General features: G+C 35.9%; 1 protein-coding gene across 1 annotated transcript; it reads left to right on the top strand.

Annotated features, from left to right (window-relative positions):
- On the top strand, positions 1–19,177 carry LOC148823241 (vitellogenin-like). Its single transcript, XM_088926856.1, has 33 exons — positions 1–40; positions 132–152; positions 499–650; positions 1,281–1,532; positions 1,637–1,798; positions 2,155–2,303; positions 3,805–3,955; positions 4,043–4,200; positions 4,292–4,457; positions 4,881–5,006; positions 5,096–5,314; positions 5,733–5,950; positions 6,042–6,139; positions 6,427–6,551; positions 6,636–6,737; positions 7,960–8,079; positions 8,185–8,374; positions 8,592–8,685; positions 8,795–8,980; positions 9,220–9,364; positions 9,457–9,673; positions 10,083–10,252; positions 12,038–12,103; positions 12,610–12,822; positions 13,124–13,266; positions 13,619–13,757; positions 13,843–13,966; positions 14,713–14,896; positions 15,117–15,208; positions 16,581–16,672; positions 17,705–17,864; positions 18,677–18,838; positions 19,071–19,177. The coding sequence occupies exons 1-33, from the start codon at positions 1–3 to the stop codon at positions 19,175–19,177; spliced, it is 4,743 nt and encodes a 1,580-aa protein (XP_088782982.1).
- Positions 19,178–23,925: the final 4,748 nt, after the last annotated feature.

Below are 23,925 nucleotides of genomic sequence, written 5' to 3'. Positions count from 1 at the left end.
ATGAAGGGGATCTTACTAGCACTGACTGTGGCCCTTGTGGGTGAGTATACTGTAAAATGGAGATGTGAAGAGATACTTATATATCCTATTTTTTAAATTTCTCCTAATTCTGTTTTGGGGTTTCTTTACAGCTTGTAGCCAAAGTGAATTGGGTGAGTTTACTGTATTCTGTGTTCTTTTATATTTAAAGCCTAACAAAACTAACATACAAGAATTTCTAAAAACTCACTTTGGGGGTATTTTAGTACACAAATTATATCAAATAACAGTACAGGGTTAAAATCTACAGGACATCTTTAACACAGTTTTTGTATTTGGGATTAAAATGTTGCAAACCCAGAAACTGATGAAATAAATCAATAATTTATTTTGTTTTTCTGGTGAGCTACAAATGCAAGGTATTTTGTATACCGCAGCAGAAGAGTGTAAGGAGCTGCAGACAGTGCGGTGCTGTTCATGTTCTCGTTGGTAGGTATCGACAAGTATTTTGTGTTGCAGATCCTGATTACAGTGGCAGTAAGACTTACGAGTATGACTATGAGGGCATCCTCCTGGCGGGGTTGCCAGAGAAGGGGCTGGCGAGAGCGGGACTGAAGATTGTCAGCAAGGTGCAAATTAGCGGAGTGGCTCAGAAGACCTACTTCCTTAAGGTATGTTAAAAAAATAAGTTTATGTAAATCTTTGTAAACCCAATTATTACTTTTGCAAATTGTAGGTCTAAACCCCTTTATTACTTTTTCTTAGGTTTGACTAAAATTATAAACTAGAAATAATAGATAGTTCTCGTTGATTTATCCATATTAGAAACAAATTTACTTATACATTTACTATGTATACTTTGTACAATACAGATATGACAGGGGTCAAGAATCCAGAATTTATATTTCTCTTTAAATTATCCAAAGTTCAAGATTAAAGAGAAGGGAAAAATCAATCCAGTTAAACTTTCATTATATCAATTTAGTCCTTCTCCTAGGTGAAATGTTTTATAACTAAAATGACAGAAATTGTGCTGGATTTTGGATCCTGATGATCAGAGTCTGGAACCCATGAGGTAGAGCTTTGTTTCATATTAACATGTGAAATAAAGCAGAAGGAATGACAGTATTATTGAGAAGAATTAGTTTTCAGTCATGTTGATCAATGTCAGGGTATTCAATACTAGTCAATATTAACATTATTCCTGTAAATACAGTCTTTGTGTTTTTTCTTTTAACCCTAATTCTTCTGTCAATAAAAATAGCATTTTTGTCAATAATGCCTTGTTTATTTCTTGACAGTTGGTCAGTCCTCAGATCAAAGAATACAATGGAATTTGGCCTAAGGATCAGTTCTCTCCCATGGAAAGTGTGACACAGACACTGGCCAACCAGCTACAGTTTCCCATCAAATTTGAGTACAACAGTGGTCGTGTGGGACAGATTTTTGCTCCCACTGAAATCACTGAAACTGTTCTGAATATCCAGAAAGGCATCCTCAACATGCTGCAGCTCAACATCAAGAAGACCCAGAATGTGTATGAACTGCAAGAGGTAAATCATAGATAAGCAAACTGTATAAGTTTTTATAAACAACATACTGCAACGTACAAATTACATTTGAATGCACAACTAAGATACCATGACTGTGTTTACAGCCCGGGCTTCAGGGAGTGTGCAAGACAGACTATGTGATCCAGGAAGATCTAAAGGGAGAGCGTGTCCTGATTACCAAGTCAAAGGATCTGAACAACTGTGAAGAAAAAATACAGAAGGACATTGGCATGTTTTACACAGAGCATTGTGCTCACTGTCAGCAGGCAAGATATTAAAATAATTTTGTCTTGTACATTTTTAATCTTGCTAAACTTCTGTGTTTTCATGAGAAATAACACAAGAATTAAGTGCATTGAAAAATATCTGTTAAACTTGGAATAACCTAACTGGCTGAGGAGTGAGGAGTGTACCAAGGGGAAGCTGCAAAGGAGCAGATGAGGTAGAGGATGGATGCAAAAGATGAATGCAAAGGAGACAAGGGGCTTATATACAGTTTCTATAGTTTCTTTTTTAGCTAAGGAGATTATATCAGGAAAGATCATGATTTAGGACAGTAAGTTGAATTTCACTGTAAACTTTCATTGTTAATTCCAATTATGCATCCTGTTTGTTTGCTTAGAAAGGAAAGAATTTAAGGGGAGCTGCTGTCTATACCTATGTTCTTAAACCTGAAGACAACAGAGCCCTGATCACTGAAGCCACAGCCCAGGAGGTCTACCAATTTACACCGTTCAATGAAATGACTGGAACTGCACATATGGAAGCAAGGTATGATGAAGATATAATTTTCCTGACACTGAAACAAAAAATTAGTCTTTCAACATACCTACAGTACAAAGGCAATAATGACGTAATTCTATTCTTAGTTTTGGTCAAATAAACTAACATTTTGCTTCCTTTAACAGATGTTAATGCACAAGTGCTCATCAAGGCAGGAATAGAGTGCTGACAAAAATAACTATTGAATTGTTATATTAAAAATGCACTTAGTTTTAAAATAGTACTTGGTTTTACCAAAAACCTTTCCATAGTATATTCCAAGGTCCACAAAACAACAGTTTGGAACTGTTATTTAAGTAAGTTTTTTTACTTGCCATTTTTGCATTAAAATAGCAATTGGATTTAGCTTGCCTTACATGGAATTAAAACATCATAAGGAACTTAGAAACTTATTATAGTCCTGTTTTTCTATGACAGCAAATACATATTGCTCTTTTATTAGCATATTTATATGCATAGTCAGAACTAGTGATATAACCATTATTATGAAATTACATTGTGAGCAAAGTGATTTCTATAAATTCTTCACAACATTAAAAATATGAAATGACCCATATTAAAAGACTATCTGCTAACAAAAGACATCAACCTTCTTGCACCAAAAAGACCCCAAAGCTGTATACAATATTTAAGTGTCTTTTAATCTGTGTGAAAGAACTGTATTGCTGGCCTAAGTAAAAACAAAGACATCCTGAGGAAATTAAAGGTTCTTAGTTACCAAATTGATTTTTAAGGAAACAGTATTGAGAACTAAAAGAGTAAAAACGAATACAGTAAATATGTAATTAATCTGCAATGTTTTTTTTAAAATGAAAGTTAATGCCTAATGTTTTGTGCTCCATTTATAATGACTAGATGAAAACAAAAATATTAATTCAAAATAGTAGTGATTCAGTAGTGATTGATCATTTGTAATTTCTAAGCCTTGTTCTTACATTGACATTTTTAATGGCCATTGAAAGGAATGACATAAAAACTTCTGTAGACAGAGCTGTTTGAAAGATACATATTCTGAATACTTTAAACAGAATGTATGTAGGGATATGCCTATTGAAAATCTAGTAAAAGTAATGCTTTCTGTTACTACTCTCCACAAATTAAAAACATTGATTGTTACCAATGATATTTAGATTTTTTATGCTATGTTTTCTTACTTTTCTGCAATGTTTTTTATGAAAAAGAACAATCCCTGTTGTCACTCTCATTGCAGTATTATGTTTACAACTGAAAAGAAATGTTTATGTGTGTGCAGTACGTATTGTAACTTACTGGTTTCATTGGCTGTTAAACTATGTGAGAACTAAGTAATTGCTCGTGTATTATTGTTATTCTTTTATTAAGCTTTGCGGTTAGGGAATCTAGAACAAACTATGTTATGTTTTGAAGAAAATATCCTAGCTTCTTTTACGAAATGGCCGAGTGAGATGTTTTTTTGGCTACAAGGACAAATGATTATATCCGTACTTTAAAAATTCTGTTATTCTTTCAGACAAAAGTTTGTTTTGAACAATATACGGAAAAGCCCAATAAAAGTGCCTGAAATCCAGTTTGAAAACCGAGGACATCTGAGTTACCAGTTTGCATCAGAAGTTCTCCAGACCCCAATTCAGCTCTTGAAGGCCAAGAACCCTGAAACAGAGGTACCAAAAGTTAATATACATTTTGAGATTCATGCTTGACCTCTGTAAGATTATATGATTAATGTTTCTTTTACTTTTGTTCTGTAGATTGTGGAAACTTTGCACCATCTGGTTCAGAATAACCAACAACAAGTTCATGAAGATGCTCCCTTTAAGTTCTTTAAACTTACACATCTGCTACGTATAGCCAGTCTTCAAAACATAGAGGCCATCTGGAAGCAGTTTGAGAACAGACATAATTACAGGTAAAAAGCTCTTTCTCTGTATCCAATGATATTTGTATTTGAGTGCAGTACTAGCTGCTTCATTCCTGCCTTTTTCCTTCTTTTCTGTAAGACGGTGGATCCTCGATGCAATCCCTGCTGTTGGCAATTTACATGCTTTTAGATTTCTAAAGGACAAGATCCAGAATAAACACATCACATCAGCTGAAGCTTTTCAGACACTGATGATTGCAATGCACCTGCTCAGACCTGATTCTGAAAATATGAGAATTGCTGCTGTGAGTATATGCTATTTGTATGAGATGCAAGGTATTAGCATTTCTCTGTGTATCACACAGTATATTTCTAAGTGAATCAGGTTTTTTACTTCTTTGGGTTCCATACATTTTTTGCCAGTATTGTGATGATTACTTTCTTGACATACTGTACTTTCTGTGCAATTATAGATTTTTTTCACCTAAACACTCCTTTATCAGGTGTGCAGTAAGCCTTATGTCCCAACTGTCACTAGAAGTAGTACTTTTGGTACTCCCAAAAATTACTTTGAAATTCTAAAACTGACTTTAAAATTCGAGGTGTTGTCTTAGAAAAAGTAAAATAAAGTATCTTTATCTCCTTTTTGTTTCCACTGAATATATATGAAATAGATTTGTGTGTTCATTTAATTATTTTAACAAAGTCATCGTTTGTTGTAATTTCAGGAACTAGTACAGACTCACCGTGTTCAACAAGAGCCACACCTCCACAAAATAGCCATGCTAGGTTATGGGTCCTTGGTTTACAAGTACTGTGAGAAACACAGTAGATGTCCTGAGAATATTTTAGAGGTAATTAGTCATCTTTCAATTTATTTTTTACAGCTCACTTAGTATTCAAAGAATTATATTATTTGTCTCTGAACTTCTCTTTTCCTCAGCCCCTCCACAACTTTGCCACAGAAGCTGCCAGCAGAGCCCACCAAGAGGAGATTGTTTTGGCCCTTAAGGCCATTGGGAATGCAGGGCAGCCCTCTAGTATCAAGCGCATCATGAAATTCTTGCCAGGTTTCTCTTCTGGAGCCTCACACCTCACAGTCAAAGTGCAGGTTGATGCAGTAATGGCCCTAAGGAATATTGCAAAGCAGGATCGCAGAAAGGTGAGAAATGTAGACACATCACTTTCAATAGTTAATGGAGCTGATTGATCCCTGCATTATCATGTTTTGCAATACTGATATGCTTCTTATCTCCTTTCAACCACCTTTGGACAATCCTTTTATCTGATTGAATAAAACATTGAATAAAAGGTCAACATAGCAAAGCCTAAATTCTGACAAAAGCAATTGAGAACGTCTCAGATCACATGCAATGCAATGTGTAACTAGTAAGAAAGAATATACAGTAAATACATAACACTTTAAAGATGCTATCAAATATTGTTGTACAGTTATATATGAATATGAAAGATGGAAACTGTTAAGACTGTACACACACACTAAGAATAATATTTGGCCTATTGTCTTTGAGCTTCTGATTGACATTTGTGAAACACGTACATTTTATGACATTACCCAGGTCCAGGAAGTCACTCTGCAGATCTTTATGGACAGAGCTCTTAACCCTGAGGTGCGCATGATTGCCTGTGTGGTTCTGTTTGAGACCAAGCCTTCCATGGCTCTCGTGACAACACTTGCTGATGCCCTGCTGAAGGAAACTAGCCTTCAAGTGGCCAGTTTTACCTACTCCCATATGAAAGCTCTAACAAAGAGTACTTCTCCGGACTATGCCCCAGTGTAAGAATTCATTCATTATTTTGTCTTGAATTAATGCATATAAAGTATTTTTTGTTGAATTATCCATTTGTTTTGCTTTGTACTTGCATAGTGCTGCCGCCTGCAATCTTGCTGTAAAAATGCTGAGTCCCAAACTTGACAGAATGAGCTACCGCTACAGCAAGGCCCTTCATTTGGACACTTTTCAAAGTAAGCATAACAAATCACCACTATTACCACTTCTCCTAAAATCTATTAACATTTTATTATAGTGGAGACTAAATGATAAAAATTATATTATATAGGATTATATCAGTAATGTACTCTCAGAAATGACAATTCTCTTCCTTCTGTTAAGATTATGATAATTAAAGGACTTTGCAAAGATAGTATACTAGAATATACTTTATCTTAATAGTACATGTGATGTACCATACCTCATGATAAATTTAATGCTCTAGAAATAGATTGACTAAATTGCCATTTCCTTTCTTAAGCTCAACTGATGGCTGGTGCTGCTGCCAGTTTGTACATCATCAATGATGCTGCCAGCATTGTGCCAAGAGCTTTGGTGTCCAAGATCCGGGGATACTTCTCTGGGGTGGCAGCAGATCTTCTTGAGGTAAGAATCACAGTTCCCATTTTGATTCTTTACTGTTAAAAATAAGATTTGGTTTAACAAATAATGATGCTTTGTTTCATTTAGTTTGGAGTACGAGCTGAAGGTTTGGATGAAGTGCTGCTTAGGAAACATGTGTCAGTCCAGGGTTCTTCTACAATGAACAAAATCCAACGTATCTTGAAAGCTGTAAGTGCTTTTTAAGCAGTTCTTCCTTGTGTAAAGATTGAATATTTAATTTAAATTTGAAATCTTTAATGAAGTATTTTGGTGCATTTCTATCTTAGAAAACAATAAAAAAGTTTAACCACAACCTTAAAATGTACACTGTATTAATTACAAAGATTCTTCTTACGCATTGGTTATACATGCAAATCAGAGTGCCCTTGAAAAGTATTATTGAAGTGAAGCCTAAACAGGTATTTTCACTATTAAATCTAATAGTAATTGTTTCTTGTGCAAATTGAATAAGTAAAGCTCGTTATTATTTTAATTTTAGTTTAGTTTTTCTTGGGTGAATTAACCAAATTGATGAACCTCTTTTCTGTTGTAGCAAAAGCATTAAGACAATTGTATATTTCTTGACAGTCAGGTGTTTGGTGTCATTCAATTAGGGACCCATCAAAAAAGATCTTCAATGCACTGAGCAATGCCTATCTACCTGTTTCACTTGACTTCAGTGTTGATATTCAATTTGGAGTCCATTTATACTTAGACTCAAAATGAAAACCAAAGAACTTTCTTAAAAGGAAACATTTGTGAAGCTAAATGAAAAGAAAAAATCAGAAAATCAGAAATATATCACAGAATCAATTGTTTCGATTATACTGAGGAAAGCAGAAACCATGGTTACATTTACCAATTAACAAAAATGGAATCGACCAAAAAAATAACAAATAACAAGTCAATAAGAGAAAATGTATTAGAGATGTTGACGGAAAATCCTGAAACAACTGTTATTTAAATCACCAACAACCTCCAGAGTTCAGAGCTGAAACAGAAAAGATTGGTTACAATCTGCTTGGAAGCCAAAGATGGGTAATGGGACTTATGGAACAAAATCTTATGGACAGATGAGACAAGATAAACCTGTTGTGACAGAAGACTTAAAGGATTGAGCTCACCTTGTTTTTCATTGTATTGTATTTAATTAATCACAATTAATCACTTACAATAATTGTATTATATTTAATTAATAAATAAAGCTCAAACTGCAGCTTTATTCATTCCTCACCTGTTAAAATCATCTCTTAAATAAATGAATTGCCTGAATATAAATAATTACTTAAAAATACAGACACAGTGGCACAAATTCAAATCTGTTATAAATCTGTGAATATTACAATAGATTGCAGTAGTTAAGCGAAAACTCACACTAACACGTTCATTTATTTTCTTAATATAAATGCAGTTCTCAGACTGGAAATCCCTTCCTTCAAACAAGCCTCTGGTATCCGCTTACATGAAACTGTTTGGACAAGAGATCTGCTTCAATGCACTCCAGAAGAGTGGAATTGAATATGCAATGCAGGTAAAGAAAGAAGAGGAGTCACTATTGGTATCCAGTCTTTCTGTATTACTGTTCTTTAATTTGAACTCTGGATTTACAATTTTGCTCTGCTCTTTTTGGCTGTAGTTGGCTTCTGAGCCCATAGACAGACATGAAATTCTGAAGAGAATTGTGAAGATGCTGCAAGATGGAGCTGCGATCCAGTTGTCTAAGTCCCTGCTGGCCTCTGAAGTGCGTCGTATTGTCCCAACTTGTGTGGGGCTTCCCATGGAGCTGGGTCTTCACTCTGCTGCTGTGGTGAATGCAGCAGTGAACGGTAAGAAAAACATAATTGCGTGGAAAACAATTAATGAACCTGAGGGACAGATAAAACTGTATCTATTTACTTTAATGCACAAATATTTAGTGTTATACTGTGTCTAAGGTGCTCAGTAATACAGAGTATGAATCGTTATTAATGGCACATATATTGCTACATAATTATTACATTCTACTGACTTTCGCCTGATTATTATTTTTTTTCTGTGATAAAGTGCGAACTGAGATGTCACCTCCTGCTACTGACAATTTCCGAATCACTCAGCTTATGAACAGTAATGTCCAGGTGCAAGCTGAAGTAATTTCAAGGTGTGCCTTTTTTACTTTTCACTTTTTCACTGAAAGAAGATGTAATGTTGTGATGTGGAGTTCTAATATAGACAAATCAGGTTAATTTGGTGTTATTCGTATATTTTAGCCTCTCTTTGCACACAATTGCAGTCATGGGCATCAACACCCACTGGATTCAGGCAGGAGTGGAGGTATATAGTAAAGGCCATATAAAACTTCCACTGACGTTTACAGCCAGGATTGACATGAAAGAAAAGAACTTCAAAGTAGATTCCTTGCCATGCCAGCAAGAGGAGAAACTTCTGTCCTTAAGGTAGGAAGAAGAAGCTGACTTGTAGAAAACATTGTCTCTCACCTATAGCTTCTTTGTAATCCCATTTGTAACACTTTAAAGTGCATTCAAATAGTACATTGTGCAAAAAAACAGTTTATGACTGTGTTCAAACCAGTAGTTTGCCTTTAATGAATTCACTCTGTATAATAAACTCGAAAATCAATTTGCATATTTTTATGCAAAACTTCCTTATGCAAAATGTTCTCCTGACTTCACAGTGCACAAGCTTTTGCTGTAACAAGAACTGTACAAGGAAACTATGAGAAAAAGACACCTATTGTGCCAGATTCAGAACAGCTTAAAATCTTAAAGGAACACTTCGCTTCTCAAGCACAACATTCTTCACAACATCAGCAGGACTTGGTAAGTTATTGTTAAAACTGCTGCTTCTGATAAACACTCCATATCTGGTAATTTCATTTTTCAACATTCTTGGTTTTTCTGTCTTCTTCCAGACTAAAAACTTCCCTGAGTACATGTCATCGGAATTTTCATATTTGTCTTCTCAACACACAAAAAAATCAAAGAAAAAACATCACATCTGTATTAAGACTCGAAAATTTGGTATCCAGCTCTGCTTTTTGGCAAGAACTCAAAATGCTGCCTTTCTGAAACAATCTCCCCTCTACCAGGCAATAGGCGACCATTTGGCTGAATTCACGCTTAAACCAGGTGCCGCTACTTATTTGCTTCGAGTTATATAAGGTGTAACTTTCTTGGTGGATTTTGCTTGTAGTATAAATGTAAATATAACTGTTAGTATTCATGGGTTACAACAGTTATTTGAACAATTTGAACAATTTTATGTCACAGTACTATTTTTTCAGTCCCACATTTTTAAATTAAGTTATTTTGGGGTTATTTCTGTTAATGTACAAATCTCAGGATGTTTTTGACTAATTGTAATAATCATCCTTTTTTAATAATACACTTTACTGGAAAACACCAGTAATGCTTTTATTAGAATAACTAGAACCATTTTTACAGTCATCAGACAGGAGCATTACTGTATGTTTATGAGTGTTTTCATATATCAGCAACAAAATATAAGTCTAAATAAGGAACATTCTGTGGTTTACAGATCACACAGATGAACCCATCGAAAGGCTACAAATTGAGGTTCAGACTGGACCAAAAGCAGCTTCAAAGTTAATTAAAATGATATCCTTGAAAGTCACAGGCAAAGATGAAGAAGTGACTCCCCAAGGAAAGACTGTCCTTCTGAAGCTGAAGAAAATCCTTCACACACAGGTGGTACTTCTAAGTTTCTTTAAAAGGGATCGTGAAAATAAAGGAAGAAATTGTATGGCCATAATACTTCCAGGGTGTGTAGTCCCATTAGTCCCAATGACTATCCACACTACACTAAGTGCTGATGTGAAAAGAACACTGTGTGCCTCTTTTTACTAGAAAATTAGATTTTGTTTTCTTATTCAAATATACATATCTGGGAGGAGAGCAGATATGTAGATATTGGTGAAATAGTTCAAGTAGGTAGCTGCATCAGCATGCATAGGCTGCAAAGGGGTTTATTCCTGCTGAGAAGAAAAGAAAGGCCATGGAGCCTGAGGCTCCTCAGCCAAAACGTGTTTCCTTTCTTTTCTTTTCAGCCTGTTACCTGTTCCTTATTGGTGAAATATGTTTTATCGCTTTATTAAAACTGGAGAGAAAACACTGAAAATTTCTTCATATATTTTGAAGTGGAAATTTGAACCTTGCTTGAATGGTCACTTAACAGTATTTTTCATTATGTTGTTTCCTTTTTTCTTGACAGAAAAAAAGAACAAATGAAACTTCAAGTCTTTCTTCCAGTTCTGCATACAGTAATACCAACAGGAACAGCTCCTCTAGCAGTTCCTCCAGCAGATACTCCAAACTTCGTGAGAATCTTCGTACTGGCCACCACTCCTCCCAATCATCATCTTCTTCTTCCTCCTCCTCATCTTCCTGGAGGAAGCGTCACAGAACCCAAAGCCAGAACAGGGATAAAAACAACCCACGTTACAGGCAGAGAAGCAGCAGCAGCAGACGCAGTAGCAGCAGCAGCAGCAGCAGCAGTAGCAGAAGATCCTCACATGCTAACAGATCACAGAGGTTTCATAAAGTTGGAAGATCCTCAAGCATCAGCAGCTCTCTTGGGAGTAGATGGTCCAGTCAGGTGAGCCACTAGATACTTAAAGTTTTTATTATTGAAGTTATTTAAATTAAGATGGCAGAAACTCTGTCATGTCACTTTTGCAGATTCAGTATCTTTATTCCATTTGAAGGTTACCTCTTTCTTTTGGATAAGACACTGAAAGAAAAATAATGTTATAAAGAAAATTTCCCACTCTAATTTTGATTAATTTGTGGTAATATTGGTTAAGTAATTTTTTTTGTGTTAAATGAATTTATATAAATTAAAAAAAATATTTTCCATGCAAATTCTCTGGACAAATTCCAGAGTGGCAATATTTGTTTATTTTTATTGTTTTTACAGGAACAAGGATGCCCAGAAATTTATGCATATAAGTTCCAGTCACATCGCAGTAAGGTAGGACACAGGGGAATAAAATCTTCATTTATTCTTAGAAAATTCAGAAACAGACATCCATACCAAGTGTTTGAATAGATACAGTATATAGCTGGAATATTCACCTTCCTTCATCTTATCCCTAGATATCTCTGTTTCAAAATATGAAAAGTAGCAAAGGTTAATGCTACACATCTGAAGAAGGCTCTAGAGTCAAATCATTGCTTTTCTTTTTTCTTTGGTCTTTGCAGTTTGGAAATTACCTCTATGTGTTAAATTGCAACTCAGAAAATGATGCAGTTAAAATTTGTGACATATAACAAATTCAAAAACATTTAAGCAGCAATAGCAGCAAAATAAGGTAAAAATAAAGTCAAAGGTTTGATTAATTATATGTTTTACAAGTTTTACTACTTCAGAATTTTTAAAGATCATCATAAGCATTCAAAACAGCTCATTTTGTTTTGGACCATAATTTGGTGGAATCATTTCTATTTTAGTCCGGAGGCAACACTGAAAACAAGTTCTCATCCAGCAGTTCCAGCAGCTCCAGCAGTAGTAGTAGCAGACGTAAAACTGGACATCAAAAGGTTGGTTAATTTAGTAAAAAACATTTGTAAATGCCCTGTTTCAGATTGATCAAGTGATGTTTTTCGTTTCCTGATGCTCAACAACATGGATCCCGGTTTTAGACAGGGAAACAGAGACAGTACTAAACACATTGAAAAGAACATATTGAAACTATATCATGGGGGACACTTAAAATCCTTTACTTCTGATTGTTGTTCAATCATATATTTTCCATATTATATGTACAGTAAATCTAAGTTCCCTTTTCAACAGAAATTAACTTCAATATTTTCTGAAATTATGTAATTTTTAAGCTTCTTTAATCACTTTCAGAATCTTAACTAAAAGCCAATTTCTGTCAGTTAATGTATTCCTCAGTCTTTTTTGGAAGCATTTTTTTCTTACACGATAATTACAAAGTGATTGTAACGTACATCAAAATTAGTGAGTGGGTTTTTGGTTTCTTAAATGTTTTTTGTTGCTTTATTTGTTAAAATTAATTTTTCTCTCAAATATTCTTATACAGTCTGCTTTTCTTGGAGATTCTATGCCACCTATACTGGCCATCATTCTCCGAGCTATTAGGAGTGATAGACAGCAGCAAGGGTACCAAGTGGCGCTGTATCACGATCCTTCCTCAGCTAAATCCAGAGTTCAAGTGATGACTGCTGATCTCACAGAGAACAGTAAATGGCAGATCTGTGTGGATGCAGTTCAGTATAGACCATATAATATCAAGGTGAGTTATGAAGTGGGACAGTATGCTTGAGGTATTCTTCTAAAGAACATGCTTTCTATTTCTGGGACCTGTGCCCTGCTCCCATTCTTCCACTAACCTTTATGTTTGATTTTCTACATTCAGCACAAACAACCTCTAAGAGTTTGTTCTCTTTTTCTTTTCTATATTCCTTTCCTGTTTCTCCATATCTTCATTATTTTCCATATTGCAGTTATAGTAAGAAGGATGTATTAAAAAATTTACAATATCCATCTTATCATCAGCAATATAAAACCTGTCTGCTGTGTTTCTCTTCATCCAGGTGGCAATGAAATGGGGTCAAGAATGTCAGGATCACAAAGTTTCTTTCAAGGAAAAGACTGGTCATTTGGCAAATCACCCTGCAGTTCAACTAAAAATAAAGTGGCGCAGGATTCCCCGACAAGCACAGGAATATGCAGAAATGTTAGTATATTGTCTTTGTTTAAATTGTTATCTGCAGAACTCAAATGGATGTGTTCTTTTTCAGGCAAAATTGAATGACTTTCCTGCTAATGGTTACAAATACTTTTATTATTGCTTTTCATATACAGTAAGAATATATGAAAATCAAATGAGGTCCAATCTTCTGAAGATGATTTGGTGACATGCACTTATTTTTAGCACTTATGTTATGATAGTATTATCAGTACAGCTAGAAGTTGTTTTTAATAGCAATTCTTTGCTATAGGAACATTTAGAAAAGCCACATGTATAATATGTTCATCCATAAAGACACTTAAAAAATTAATATATGAAGATATTGTCCCTTTTGTAGGGTTGCTGAATATATTCCAGGTGCTGCTTTACTGCTTGGCTTTTCAGAGGAAACAAAAAGAAACCCATCCAGACAAGTTTCACTTATTCTTGCATCAACTTCTCCGAGAACCATTGATGTAGTAATTAAGACACCACAGGTAAAATGTCTAAACAGCTTAGAAAGCTTTAACCTGTCCAAATCCATTCTACTCACTGCTTACAGATCCCTATTATTTCTTGTAGATGACTTTGTACACACAGGGTGTGAGTGTCCCTGTGACATTGCCTATTGGACAAAATACATTACTAGAATCTCAGCAATCTGTCATTAACTACATTCCCTACATACTGGCTGAATCTCTATCAGGTTTGTAAACATTTGAAAAAACTTAAAATTAAAAATCAATTCCTAATTTCTGAGAAAATTGTATATGAAATCTAAACTATCAATAAACTGATAGTTTCAGTTGATTTATTAATATCATTTAAATTCTGTGGATGTGTGTAACTAAGTCTCTGCCCATTTGGTTGATGTTATGCTTTAAGTTAATGAAAGTTACAAGATAAAAATAGAATTGTATCAAAGCACCGTCCAATATGCCCTTTCTAAATGTTTTTCATATTGAAGCCAATAAATGTCTTAACAAGAGTCTCTTCTTGTTCACTCAGAAAGTATCACATGGAAAAATAAATTAAAACAAAGAAACTTAAATACAAAACTAAAATAAATCCAAATCTAGTTTATGATGCAATCCTAAACAATCTTTCACTCATATATGGCTAGAGTTTCTTCTGAGCCTAGAGCTACTGGGGAGACACATAACATAACTGCAGCAATTTACGCTGATGTTATTCACAATTTGGATGTCTTTTCTGTACTGTTAATTACAGGCCTGCTGCCACAATTTAAATACAAGGTTAATACTTTATTCAATTTCCATAAAATTAAAAACTAATTAACACAAAAGTTAAATTACAACTAAGAAATAGAAACATAAGAAAGCAGCACTATATTGTATAGTTTAATGAGATATCATGGAATCATATTCTTCACTTCTGTTTTATATTGAACTTTGGTATATTGGTTTTCACTGTGTTATTCTGGAAATTCAGGTCAGTGTGTCATGGAACAAAACTCCATCACCACTTTCAACAAGGTGAGGTTCCAGACAGAATTGCCTGACTCCTGTGAGATTGTCTTGGCTCAGGACTGTACTCCTGCACTCAGATGGATAGTGATCCTGAAGCAGAAGGAATCAGAGAACTACAGATCTCTTTTTGTGAGCTTGGATGATAAGTAAGTATGCACACCACTTAGTTGTGTAGTTCAGGTGAAGTTGTTGTAATAAATATTTCCTGTACTATGCAATTTTGTGTCCACAAAAGAATACATTAAAATAATTTTGTATTGTTCTAGTAAGGTGATAATGTGGTACATTTGTTCTGAAACACTTTCTTCACTACTTATACTGTAAATGTTGGATATGCCAGCATATAAAATGTCTGTTTTTTCAAAGGGACATCAAGCTAGTTGTTCAGGCTGGACAGCCAGTACAAGTATTTGTGAATGGACAGAAGGTCCCTAACCTTCCCTACACAGATGATTCTGGTTAGTACAGCTATACTTTATTTGAGAAATAGCTCTAGTTAATCAAATTTGAATTAAATAAGGAATAGAACTGTTTAAACATGAATTATTTACAGCTTAGTTTTAATTAAATTCAGCTTGCATTCTGTGAATAACATGTCTTTCTAAAGTATAACAAAAACTACATTTGTAGTATTAAATAATAATTTGAACTGTTCTGTCAGTGTGTGACATGGTGGTGAAATAGTAAACATTGCTGCCTTGCAGTACTGAGTACCTGGGTCCAATTCTGGACCTGAGGTGCTATTTGAAGTGGAGTTTGTATATTCTCTCCTTGTTTGTGTGGGTTTTTGCTGGGTCCTCTGGTTTCTGACCGCAACTCGAAAACATGCTGGTAGGTTAATTGGCTTCTGAGAAAATTGACTGTGGGGGGAGTGTGTGCAAGTTTGTATATGAGTGCTCTGTGATGGATCGGCAACCTGTCCACCTTGCTCCCATTGTTTGCTGGGATAAGCTCCAGCTCCCCCCTTAACCCTGAATTGTATGAAATGATTAGGAGATGGATCACAACATTTTCACATTAAGTATGAGATCTTTTGGCTTAAAAAGCAATTTATAAATACAATCGATTTTATCTCTAAGACTAATCTATGGGAAAGTTATAGTTTGAAAATATTTAGGTATTTGATTGGAAACCGTTTGGGACATATGTCTTTACATCACATATAATAATTTGCAAACTAAAATTAAGCCTAGACTTGGTTTCCATATTAGCAACATATCTAGTTTTATATGTTCTTCTAGGTATTTGCTGCTGTTTGTACTCCCCATTACAAGGATGATGTCTGAAATTGTTTTGGGGAAACTTAATATCTTACGTTATTCTGCAATAAGATTTTTCATTGGCGCCTCTGCACTCATGACTGTTATATTTACTCTCTGAATGAATTGCTTCATTTATTTAAGATTAATTACAGATGGTTAATTGGAAAAATATTTTTCAGCAATTTATTGCAGTTGTCTGTACAGTCTTAGAGTTGGATATACAGTACTTTTATCTTAATGAACCTTCCAAAAATCCTAAAAGTCAATTGAAAAGAAGTATTTGCACCTGCCAATGGGTTACTTAGCAGGGTGATCTGAACATTTGTATCCAGGAGTTTTTTGAGCTGAGATTAAACATTGTCTGCCTGATTCTTTCACTTGTTAGCATGGCCCCATTCTGTTATGTCCTGTTCTATTATTTGATTTGAACCAGTTCACGTTTTCTTTCTTTGCTTTGTCTGCATCATCGGAGTAGCCTTACAAGTTCATTAAAAAAAATTCTTACCATGTCATCAATACATTTTATAATTGAATTTGTTTAATATTTTAATATTTCTGTGGTACACAGGAATTGTGGTGAATATGGAAGGTAATGGAGTTTCTTTGACTGCTCAGGACACTGGACTAAGCAATGTATACATGGATGAGAACCAACAAAAGGCACAGTACCATTTATGATTCAAATAATTGTCTTCAATGTTCTTTGTTATAGAATTTGAATTTCCTTTATACAGTATAGACATTGATTACATTCATATACCTGTATATGAAAATACTTGTAATCATCTGAAACCTTATTTTTTTTATGGCCATACTCCTAGTCCAGTGAGAGTATCTGGGGATGGAACACCATACCATAGGCTTTCGATGTAAAATATTAACTTTAGAAGTCTAAAGTTCCAGCAAAGGCTGGACAAGTCTAATATTTGGCTTGGTGCACTGTCCCAAGCTTGACCTGTCTGAACACCCCTCTTCAAACAAAGGCACACAAGGATGAACTACATGAAAGAAAAAAGGAAACAATGCCCTATTAAGTAATGGAGACAATGCTGAATTTATATTTCAGTCACCCTGGGACATTTCATTACAAACTTTATTCTAGTCAGATACACTGTTTCAGCAATTACATGCTTTTAAAAACAATTTCAGTATTACTTTGAATGACATGTCTAATCATTCATCAACATTCATGACTAAAATGGTTGTAACCTTTATGGTGCTTGAATGGTCATTTTACTTGAATTGTAACTGTGGCATATTGTTAAATTTAATGTTTTCTTGTTATAATCCTGTACTTTTTAAGTAAAAAATAAAACTGAAAGATACATGTTTTTGTAAAGAACTACATAGGTAATTCCTTTTAATCCACACACAATGGCATCGGGCCAGAACGCATCCTGATTTCTAGGTGTTGAAGCAATCAGAGAGCTCAAAGCCCTCCACTTCCCAGAACAAGATTGTTGGTCAATCACAGGGCCTACCCCTGCAATGCTACAGTTTATACAGTACAGCTGTGAGGACTAGAACAACTGGGGTAAAGTACCTCATTCAAGGCACTGTACAACAGAAGTGTCTGCAGTAGGGATTTGAATCCACAACCCACCAGTTATGAATCTAGAGACTAAGCTGTTACATTACACCTCCCACAAAGATTTTTCTAATGAACTTTTTTGGTGTGATGTGTTGTCACAGATTTGGGTGGATGGTACGATGAAGGGGAAGACATGTGGTGTGTGTGGTCAAGGAGATGGGGAGTCCAGGCGTGAGTACCAGATGCCTGGAGGGTGTGTTGCCAAGAGTGCAGAGAGTTTCACCCAGTCGTGGGTTATCACAGGAGACACTTGCCAAGACGGTAAATATCTGTTGATAGTGTATACTGTATGTGAAAACCTGATTTCTGCTGCTCGTGCTCATATTTGCATAAAAAAAGTACTTCCAACGTTCAGAAAGAGGTTACTGTATTATTGTGACTGATTATTGAACTTAAACGTTCTTCAAGTGGATAAATGCATAACTGAGCTCAAAGTTAGAAAGACTACAGGAACTAAAATTATCCTGCAGCAAGGATCACACCTTAACCCTTCTCTTGACGACAGACTACTGTTCTTCTAAATTCTCTCTATTCATTGTAGGTTTCATTTCACACCTCTCTTCACCTATCCTGACTTCACACCTCCTGATTGGCCTCTCTTTCTGTCCCCTGCTCCCACCCCTCACTCCTCCTCTCTCCCAGCTTTTGTTCTCCCGCACTTTACCTTTGCTTACTGCTCTGTCTTTCTCACACCTGACGAAGGCTCCAAGGCCGAAATGTTGTTTTCTTTCTTCTCTTTTCAGCATGGAATAAACCTATTACTTGTTCCTTTGCAGCCTACACATGCTGACGCAGCTACCCACCTGAATTAATATATATCTACAATGTTTTACACTACTTTATGAAAAGTACAATTACAATAGTTTTATTAAAATGTTAGGTTTAAAATTATTCATTTTTAAAATTCCATGGTGATCTTACTTTTGTAAATCATTTGAGCAGAACTACTGCAGAATGTTTAAATATCTCTTGGTATATGATGCCAAAGAACATAGAAAGAATGTATTCATTTAAATATTAAAACCATATTAATTTTTTAATTAAATGTTATAACACCTGATTTGTGTTGTCAGACTGTAAGTTGAAGCGAGAATTTGTGAAACTGGACAAACAGACCGCACTTCATGGAAAGGATGTCAAGTGCTACTCCACCGACCCTGTGCTTCAGTGTATGTCTGGATGTACCCCCACAAACACCACACCAGTCAGATTGGGCTTCCATTGTCTGCCTATAGGTAAAAACTTTATACTTACAGGTGTAAAATTATCTGTGTGCTGAAATCATGTGAGTAATGAGAACACTGTGAATTATTACTTGAATCCCCAAATTTTGTGCTCCTTTTTTCTTTCTAGTACACTTCAGATTGTTTGGTGTGCTCAATAGCACAGACCTACAAATATTAATATTGAAAACACAAAAATAAACACTTGATCTTAACTTCGTGTATCCTTTTCATCTTTCTTTAGACACTGTTGTGAACCTTCTGGATGGAAACTTCAGCCAGAAGAATGAGGATTTGGAAGAAACAATGGATTCCCACATTGCTTGTTCTTGCACAAGTCAATGTTCTTAATCAGAGTACAAATTTGAGCCTGTATGTTTTTGGTTTAATTATCTTCTTGACAATTATGCCATATTGTAGTTCCGGAAATAAAAGTAATAAATACATACCTTAAAGGCACCATCTGAGCAATGTCTTCCTTAAAATTAATCCTGAATATTCTCAATATATAGTACTACAGAAATATGCTTTTGTAATAGGAATATTTAACCAGTTATATGTTTAAGACACACATTAATATATTAGTATATGCAAGCCAAGCTATTGTAATGTAAAGATGCTTATTCCTGGTGGGGGTTGCAGAAACTACAGCAGAATATGGGACTGCATCCTGAATGGGATGCCAAGAATATATGAAAATAAGAAAGTAAAGAGATTTGTAAAGATTTTGTAAACCTTTTGCCAAGAATATGCCCAAGTAGTTAATATAATTAGATGCATCTGAATTCTTTGTTCTCTAGCACAACACACCTTTTTGGCTGATTTTGCCATCACATGTTGCACAGTTAGAAACTATATGGTGATGTCTGGCAGTGTTTATCACAGATCGCACAGGGATTTTACTGCATCACCTCCAAACAATAATCCAAAAAGGTCCTACACTGTCCTTTCATTTCACTAGTCACATGTCCTTCAGCATGAGCTAATGCCTTCTGATTTTACTGTGGCATAGCAGGTGTACACAAATACTGAGGTATTATTGCACACAGGTGGCAAGGTGACTCACATACAGCAGGTTGTGTCAATGAAGCATCCAGCTGTATTTTCCAATCATTGCTCTAAAAGCACTTACTGCCCAGGAGACTTTACTAAAAAATTGGAAGAATGTGAATTCTCTGCCTTTCCAGACATAAGATAAAACTTTTCTGAAAAAGCGATTTTCACTTTTTGCTCTCAGTTTCTTGATAGTCCAAATGCAGGATTTTCAATAAGGATCCTATCATCAACAGAGGTTTATTTAGTCAGTCCCAGAAATAGAGACTTGTCTGATTGTTGAGTAGGCAGTAAATACTCAATATTCCTCTTCCATTGTTAGTTCTGGTTTAATTAGTCTGTTGGTTGCAATCCACTGATGTACTTGGATGGATTACATTAATTTAAGGTTAAAAAAATATTTACAGTATTTGTCTTCTGGCTGTTGTAACACTACATTTTTATGAAGATGAGTCAAAATTAAGTGGCCTCACTGCAGATATTCTAAATATTAAAAATAGCAGTAATTAATGTTTTTTTATCCTAAATATGACAAAGCCTCTTAAATATAAAGAAGGAACCTATATTTAAGTTACACAAGCAGTTATTTTTTCTGTTGCTTTGCTACACCTTCTCAAGAAGGATATACAAGAATAAACACCTAATTTTTGTAGCTCAAAAACATGAGCAGTACTGTACATATTGTCTGTGAGGCCCGTGATGGTGTTAACTTGGCTCAATTCCATCAATGTATTGGGAAGTGCAGCAAGCTTAAGAGAAATACCTATGGCTCAACAACTGGAGGTTGCATACCTGCAGAAAATGCTCTGCTGCCTGTTTTTGAACAATTCTGGAATTGCAGTATATAAGGAATGACAATTAAAATACTTGCATTTGAAACCTGTAAATCTTGGTGAGAACATCTTAAAAGAGCAAAATTGTACCTTTGAGAACAAGACTGAGGAATGAGCTTTTAACAGTGTCATGAATCATCAGCTCAGCTCCTTGCAGATTTTTACTGGAATTTTGCCACATTCTCCCCACCCCCACCCATTCATCCATCTAACTGCTGCTTTCAATCCCGGGTCCCAGAGGAGTCAGAGCCTAACCCAGCCAGCAACAGCTGCAAGGCGGGTTACACCTTGGGTGGGATGCCAGTCCATCCAGCACACTAACACACCAGGACAAAATCTCAGAAGCCAATTAACCCACTCTCTGGACAGTGTGAGGAAAAATACACAAACATGGGGTATCAGACAAACTCCACACATACAGCAGTCCAGGTGAGCTCTTTTGTATACAGTTACAAAGTTTAAAATGATCTGGTGCTTGAACATCTCTAGTGTGCTGTAGCGGCAAGGCTTATTAAAAATATAGGAATTAAGTTTGCTGCTCCCTTGACAGTCTCTCCCTCCCTCATCTGAGTGGTGCTGGATACAGAGAGGCCATTCCATTTGGTTCACATTTAAGGTGTTTTTCTAGCTGATAGAGTTTCCTGATAAGGAACAACTCCCAGGGCTGAGATTCACCAGCCACCCTAATAAATGGTAATCTCTGGTGCCTTACTGTCTGTGAGATTCCTTGGCAGAGTCGCATCCAAGGTTGTTTACAACCCTGATGTCAGAGAGCATGGTTCATCATCCTCCACCTCGATCAGCCAATCAAGAACTGGTAGGGCAGGGTAACCCCAAGTGGGTCTCGAATGCCCATTGAAACTTTCAACCAATGAACGACTGTAGTTCTTCCAGATAAAACAGGCAGCACAGGACCCAGGAAGGGGCTCCTCCAGGACATTCTTAGACTCATCTCGGACAATCACGTAATGGCCAGTGGGTCCGAGTGCCAGGACTTTGCTTTGTTCTAAGAATCGAGAATGGAGGTCACCCCCGTGTAACCAAAGGATCTGCCCGAGGTTAGCCCAGCAGCAAGCCTCGTGAACCGCCAGTACCCACCGCAAACGCTCGCCTTATCAAGGAGTGAACTACGGTCGGAACTGTCTTCCTGTCTAAAGAGTGTGACTTTCTTGGACCCGCAGTCACTTTCCATGTGCACAATCTCTGCTAGTTAATCCAGTACTGACTAGCCAGTCTTCAGAGAGCCCACTGCCAGTACGTCGCAGCAGGAATCTCTCCCTTCTTCACCCCCACATCACACCGAACCAGGACTGCCTGGCACCGGGCCAGAGGACACCGATTGGATGCAGCAACAGCCTGTCGCTATTCTCTTGTGTCCGTGGGAGACCTGAATCCACACAGATTGAATGAGTATTCAACGTTCTGCATCACAGCTTGAGAATTCATTACCTCAACCTGAGATGATATCAATTTAATTCCTATGAGTGATGTACAGTACTTGCCTTTGAGTATCTAGTGTAGAAGTTTTAATCAAAGTTTATTAGTGAGAAGGTATAAATGAATGGTATACTGAATGTATGTCCCTCTTGGTTTGTAACTCTTCGTGATTGAATACATTTTGTATTCTGCTAACCCTTACTCTTAAGATCTGTTATGTTTATGTATTGATCTATTATGTTAAATGTATTGTCATGTATTTGTATCCATGTGCGTGCGTTGATGAGTTTTCCCGCAAGGTCGGTTTTCTAATAGCCATCAAAGAATCATTTTGTGACTTAATGCTACAATTAATAATTGTCCCAGTAAATGCACAAAACCCCTACAGTGCCTTATTCATCACCCACGATACAAACTGTTGATGGATTTTTACACCTTTAATGAATGAATTTACACCTTTTTTGCTCCATCTTGGGTAGCCACAGTGATTACATATCCACTAGTCAATAACTGAATATATGGACAAACATTAATAGGTAAGCCTAGTCAGCTTCTCCACAGAAATCATATTAAACCTTTATGTAAGATGAAATGCTTCACCTGGGAAAGGTTATTCTGCTAGCTGTAGTGCATATTTTGATTAACATTTTTAAAAAGTAAGCCTTTACAAAAAAGTATACGTTAAATTTGTTTATGGTCTACAAATGCATCACATAAGTAGATTGATACTCTATAAAAAGGTGGTACATTGTAACAGTTTGCAATTTAATAATGCCAAAATTACAGATCTCAGAAAACAACCTGTACTTGACTTGTTTGTCTAGGTATAAGCATTCAGAGTGAATCAGAGTTTTCATGTATTTTAATGGAAATTGTGAAGGATTGGGTAAAACAGTCCTACATAATTTATCATGCTCTTCTGACATGATGAAGATGATTAACCTGGTGGGTTTTTTAAAGATCAACGAGCTTCTGGCAAGGTCAGACTGGAGAGGTAATGGAAAAGCTTCATTACTAAAACAGATCAAGTAAGTATCTGCCACACACCCGAAGAAGGCTCCACAGTTGAAACATTGTCTCTTTTCCTTTCAGCATAACTAAATCTGAAGCAGTTACCTGTTTTCACAAAAACTTTTAACAAATGAGGCACGTACCATCTTGAAGGACTGATGGTTTGTAGCTCCTGTGGGCATACACTTCAGCACCAGATTATATCCTGGAAAGACTTGGGTGTGAACTTTTACATGTGACATTTAATATCCCATCTGTTTCACATCCTGTGCCACCATTATGTGTTTGTTGTAGTTGCAGATGTAGCTGTAAACACATTTCAAGCTAGTAAATGTTTGAGGGGGGAGTTGTCCACATTTTGGTTGTAAAAGAACAAGAAAACATTAGTTGCAAAGTGAACAATATAATGGTTTCCACTGCTGAGGCTTGAATATGGTAGATACTTTATATATTACCTATAGACCATTGTTTTGCTAGGAAAGTGTCCAGCATTCACCTCCACTTTTTAGTAGTGTAATTGCAATACCGTGCCCAGTGATTACCACTTATAGTGGTACATGTTGCATCCAAGTGAAGATGTTACAATTCACCATTTCAAAAACCTAAATTAGTACACTTCTAAATGAAAAAGCAAATAGTGCTAGTACCCCAAACATTGGGAAAAAAATACAATCAATGATGAATCAATTATATAATTATACAGTTTTGAGTTCAAAGATGAGCCTGAAATAGTTCACATCACAATTGTTTTATCCTTTGCAGCTG

This window comes from Atractosteus spatula, chromosome 11 (assembly GCF_055471065.1).
Source record: "Atractosteus spatula isolate fAtrSpa1 chromosome 11, fAtrSpa1.hap1, whole genome shotgun sequence".
Lineage (NCBI taxonomy): Eukaryota > Metazoa > Chordata > Actinopteri > Semionotiformes > Lepisosteidae > Atractosteus > Atractosteus spatula.
Note: the sequence above shows the minus strand (reverse complement) of the source record. Positions and strands in the feature narration are given on the sequence as shown.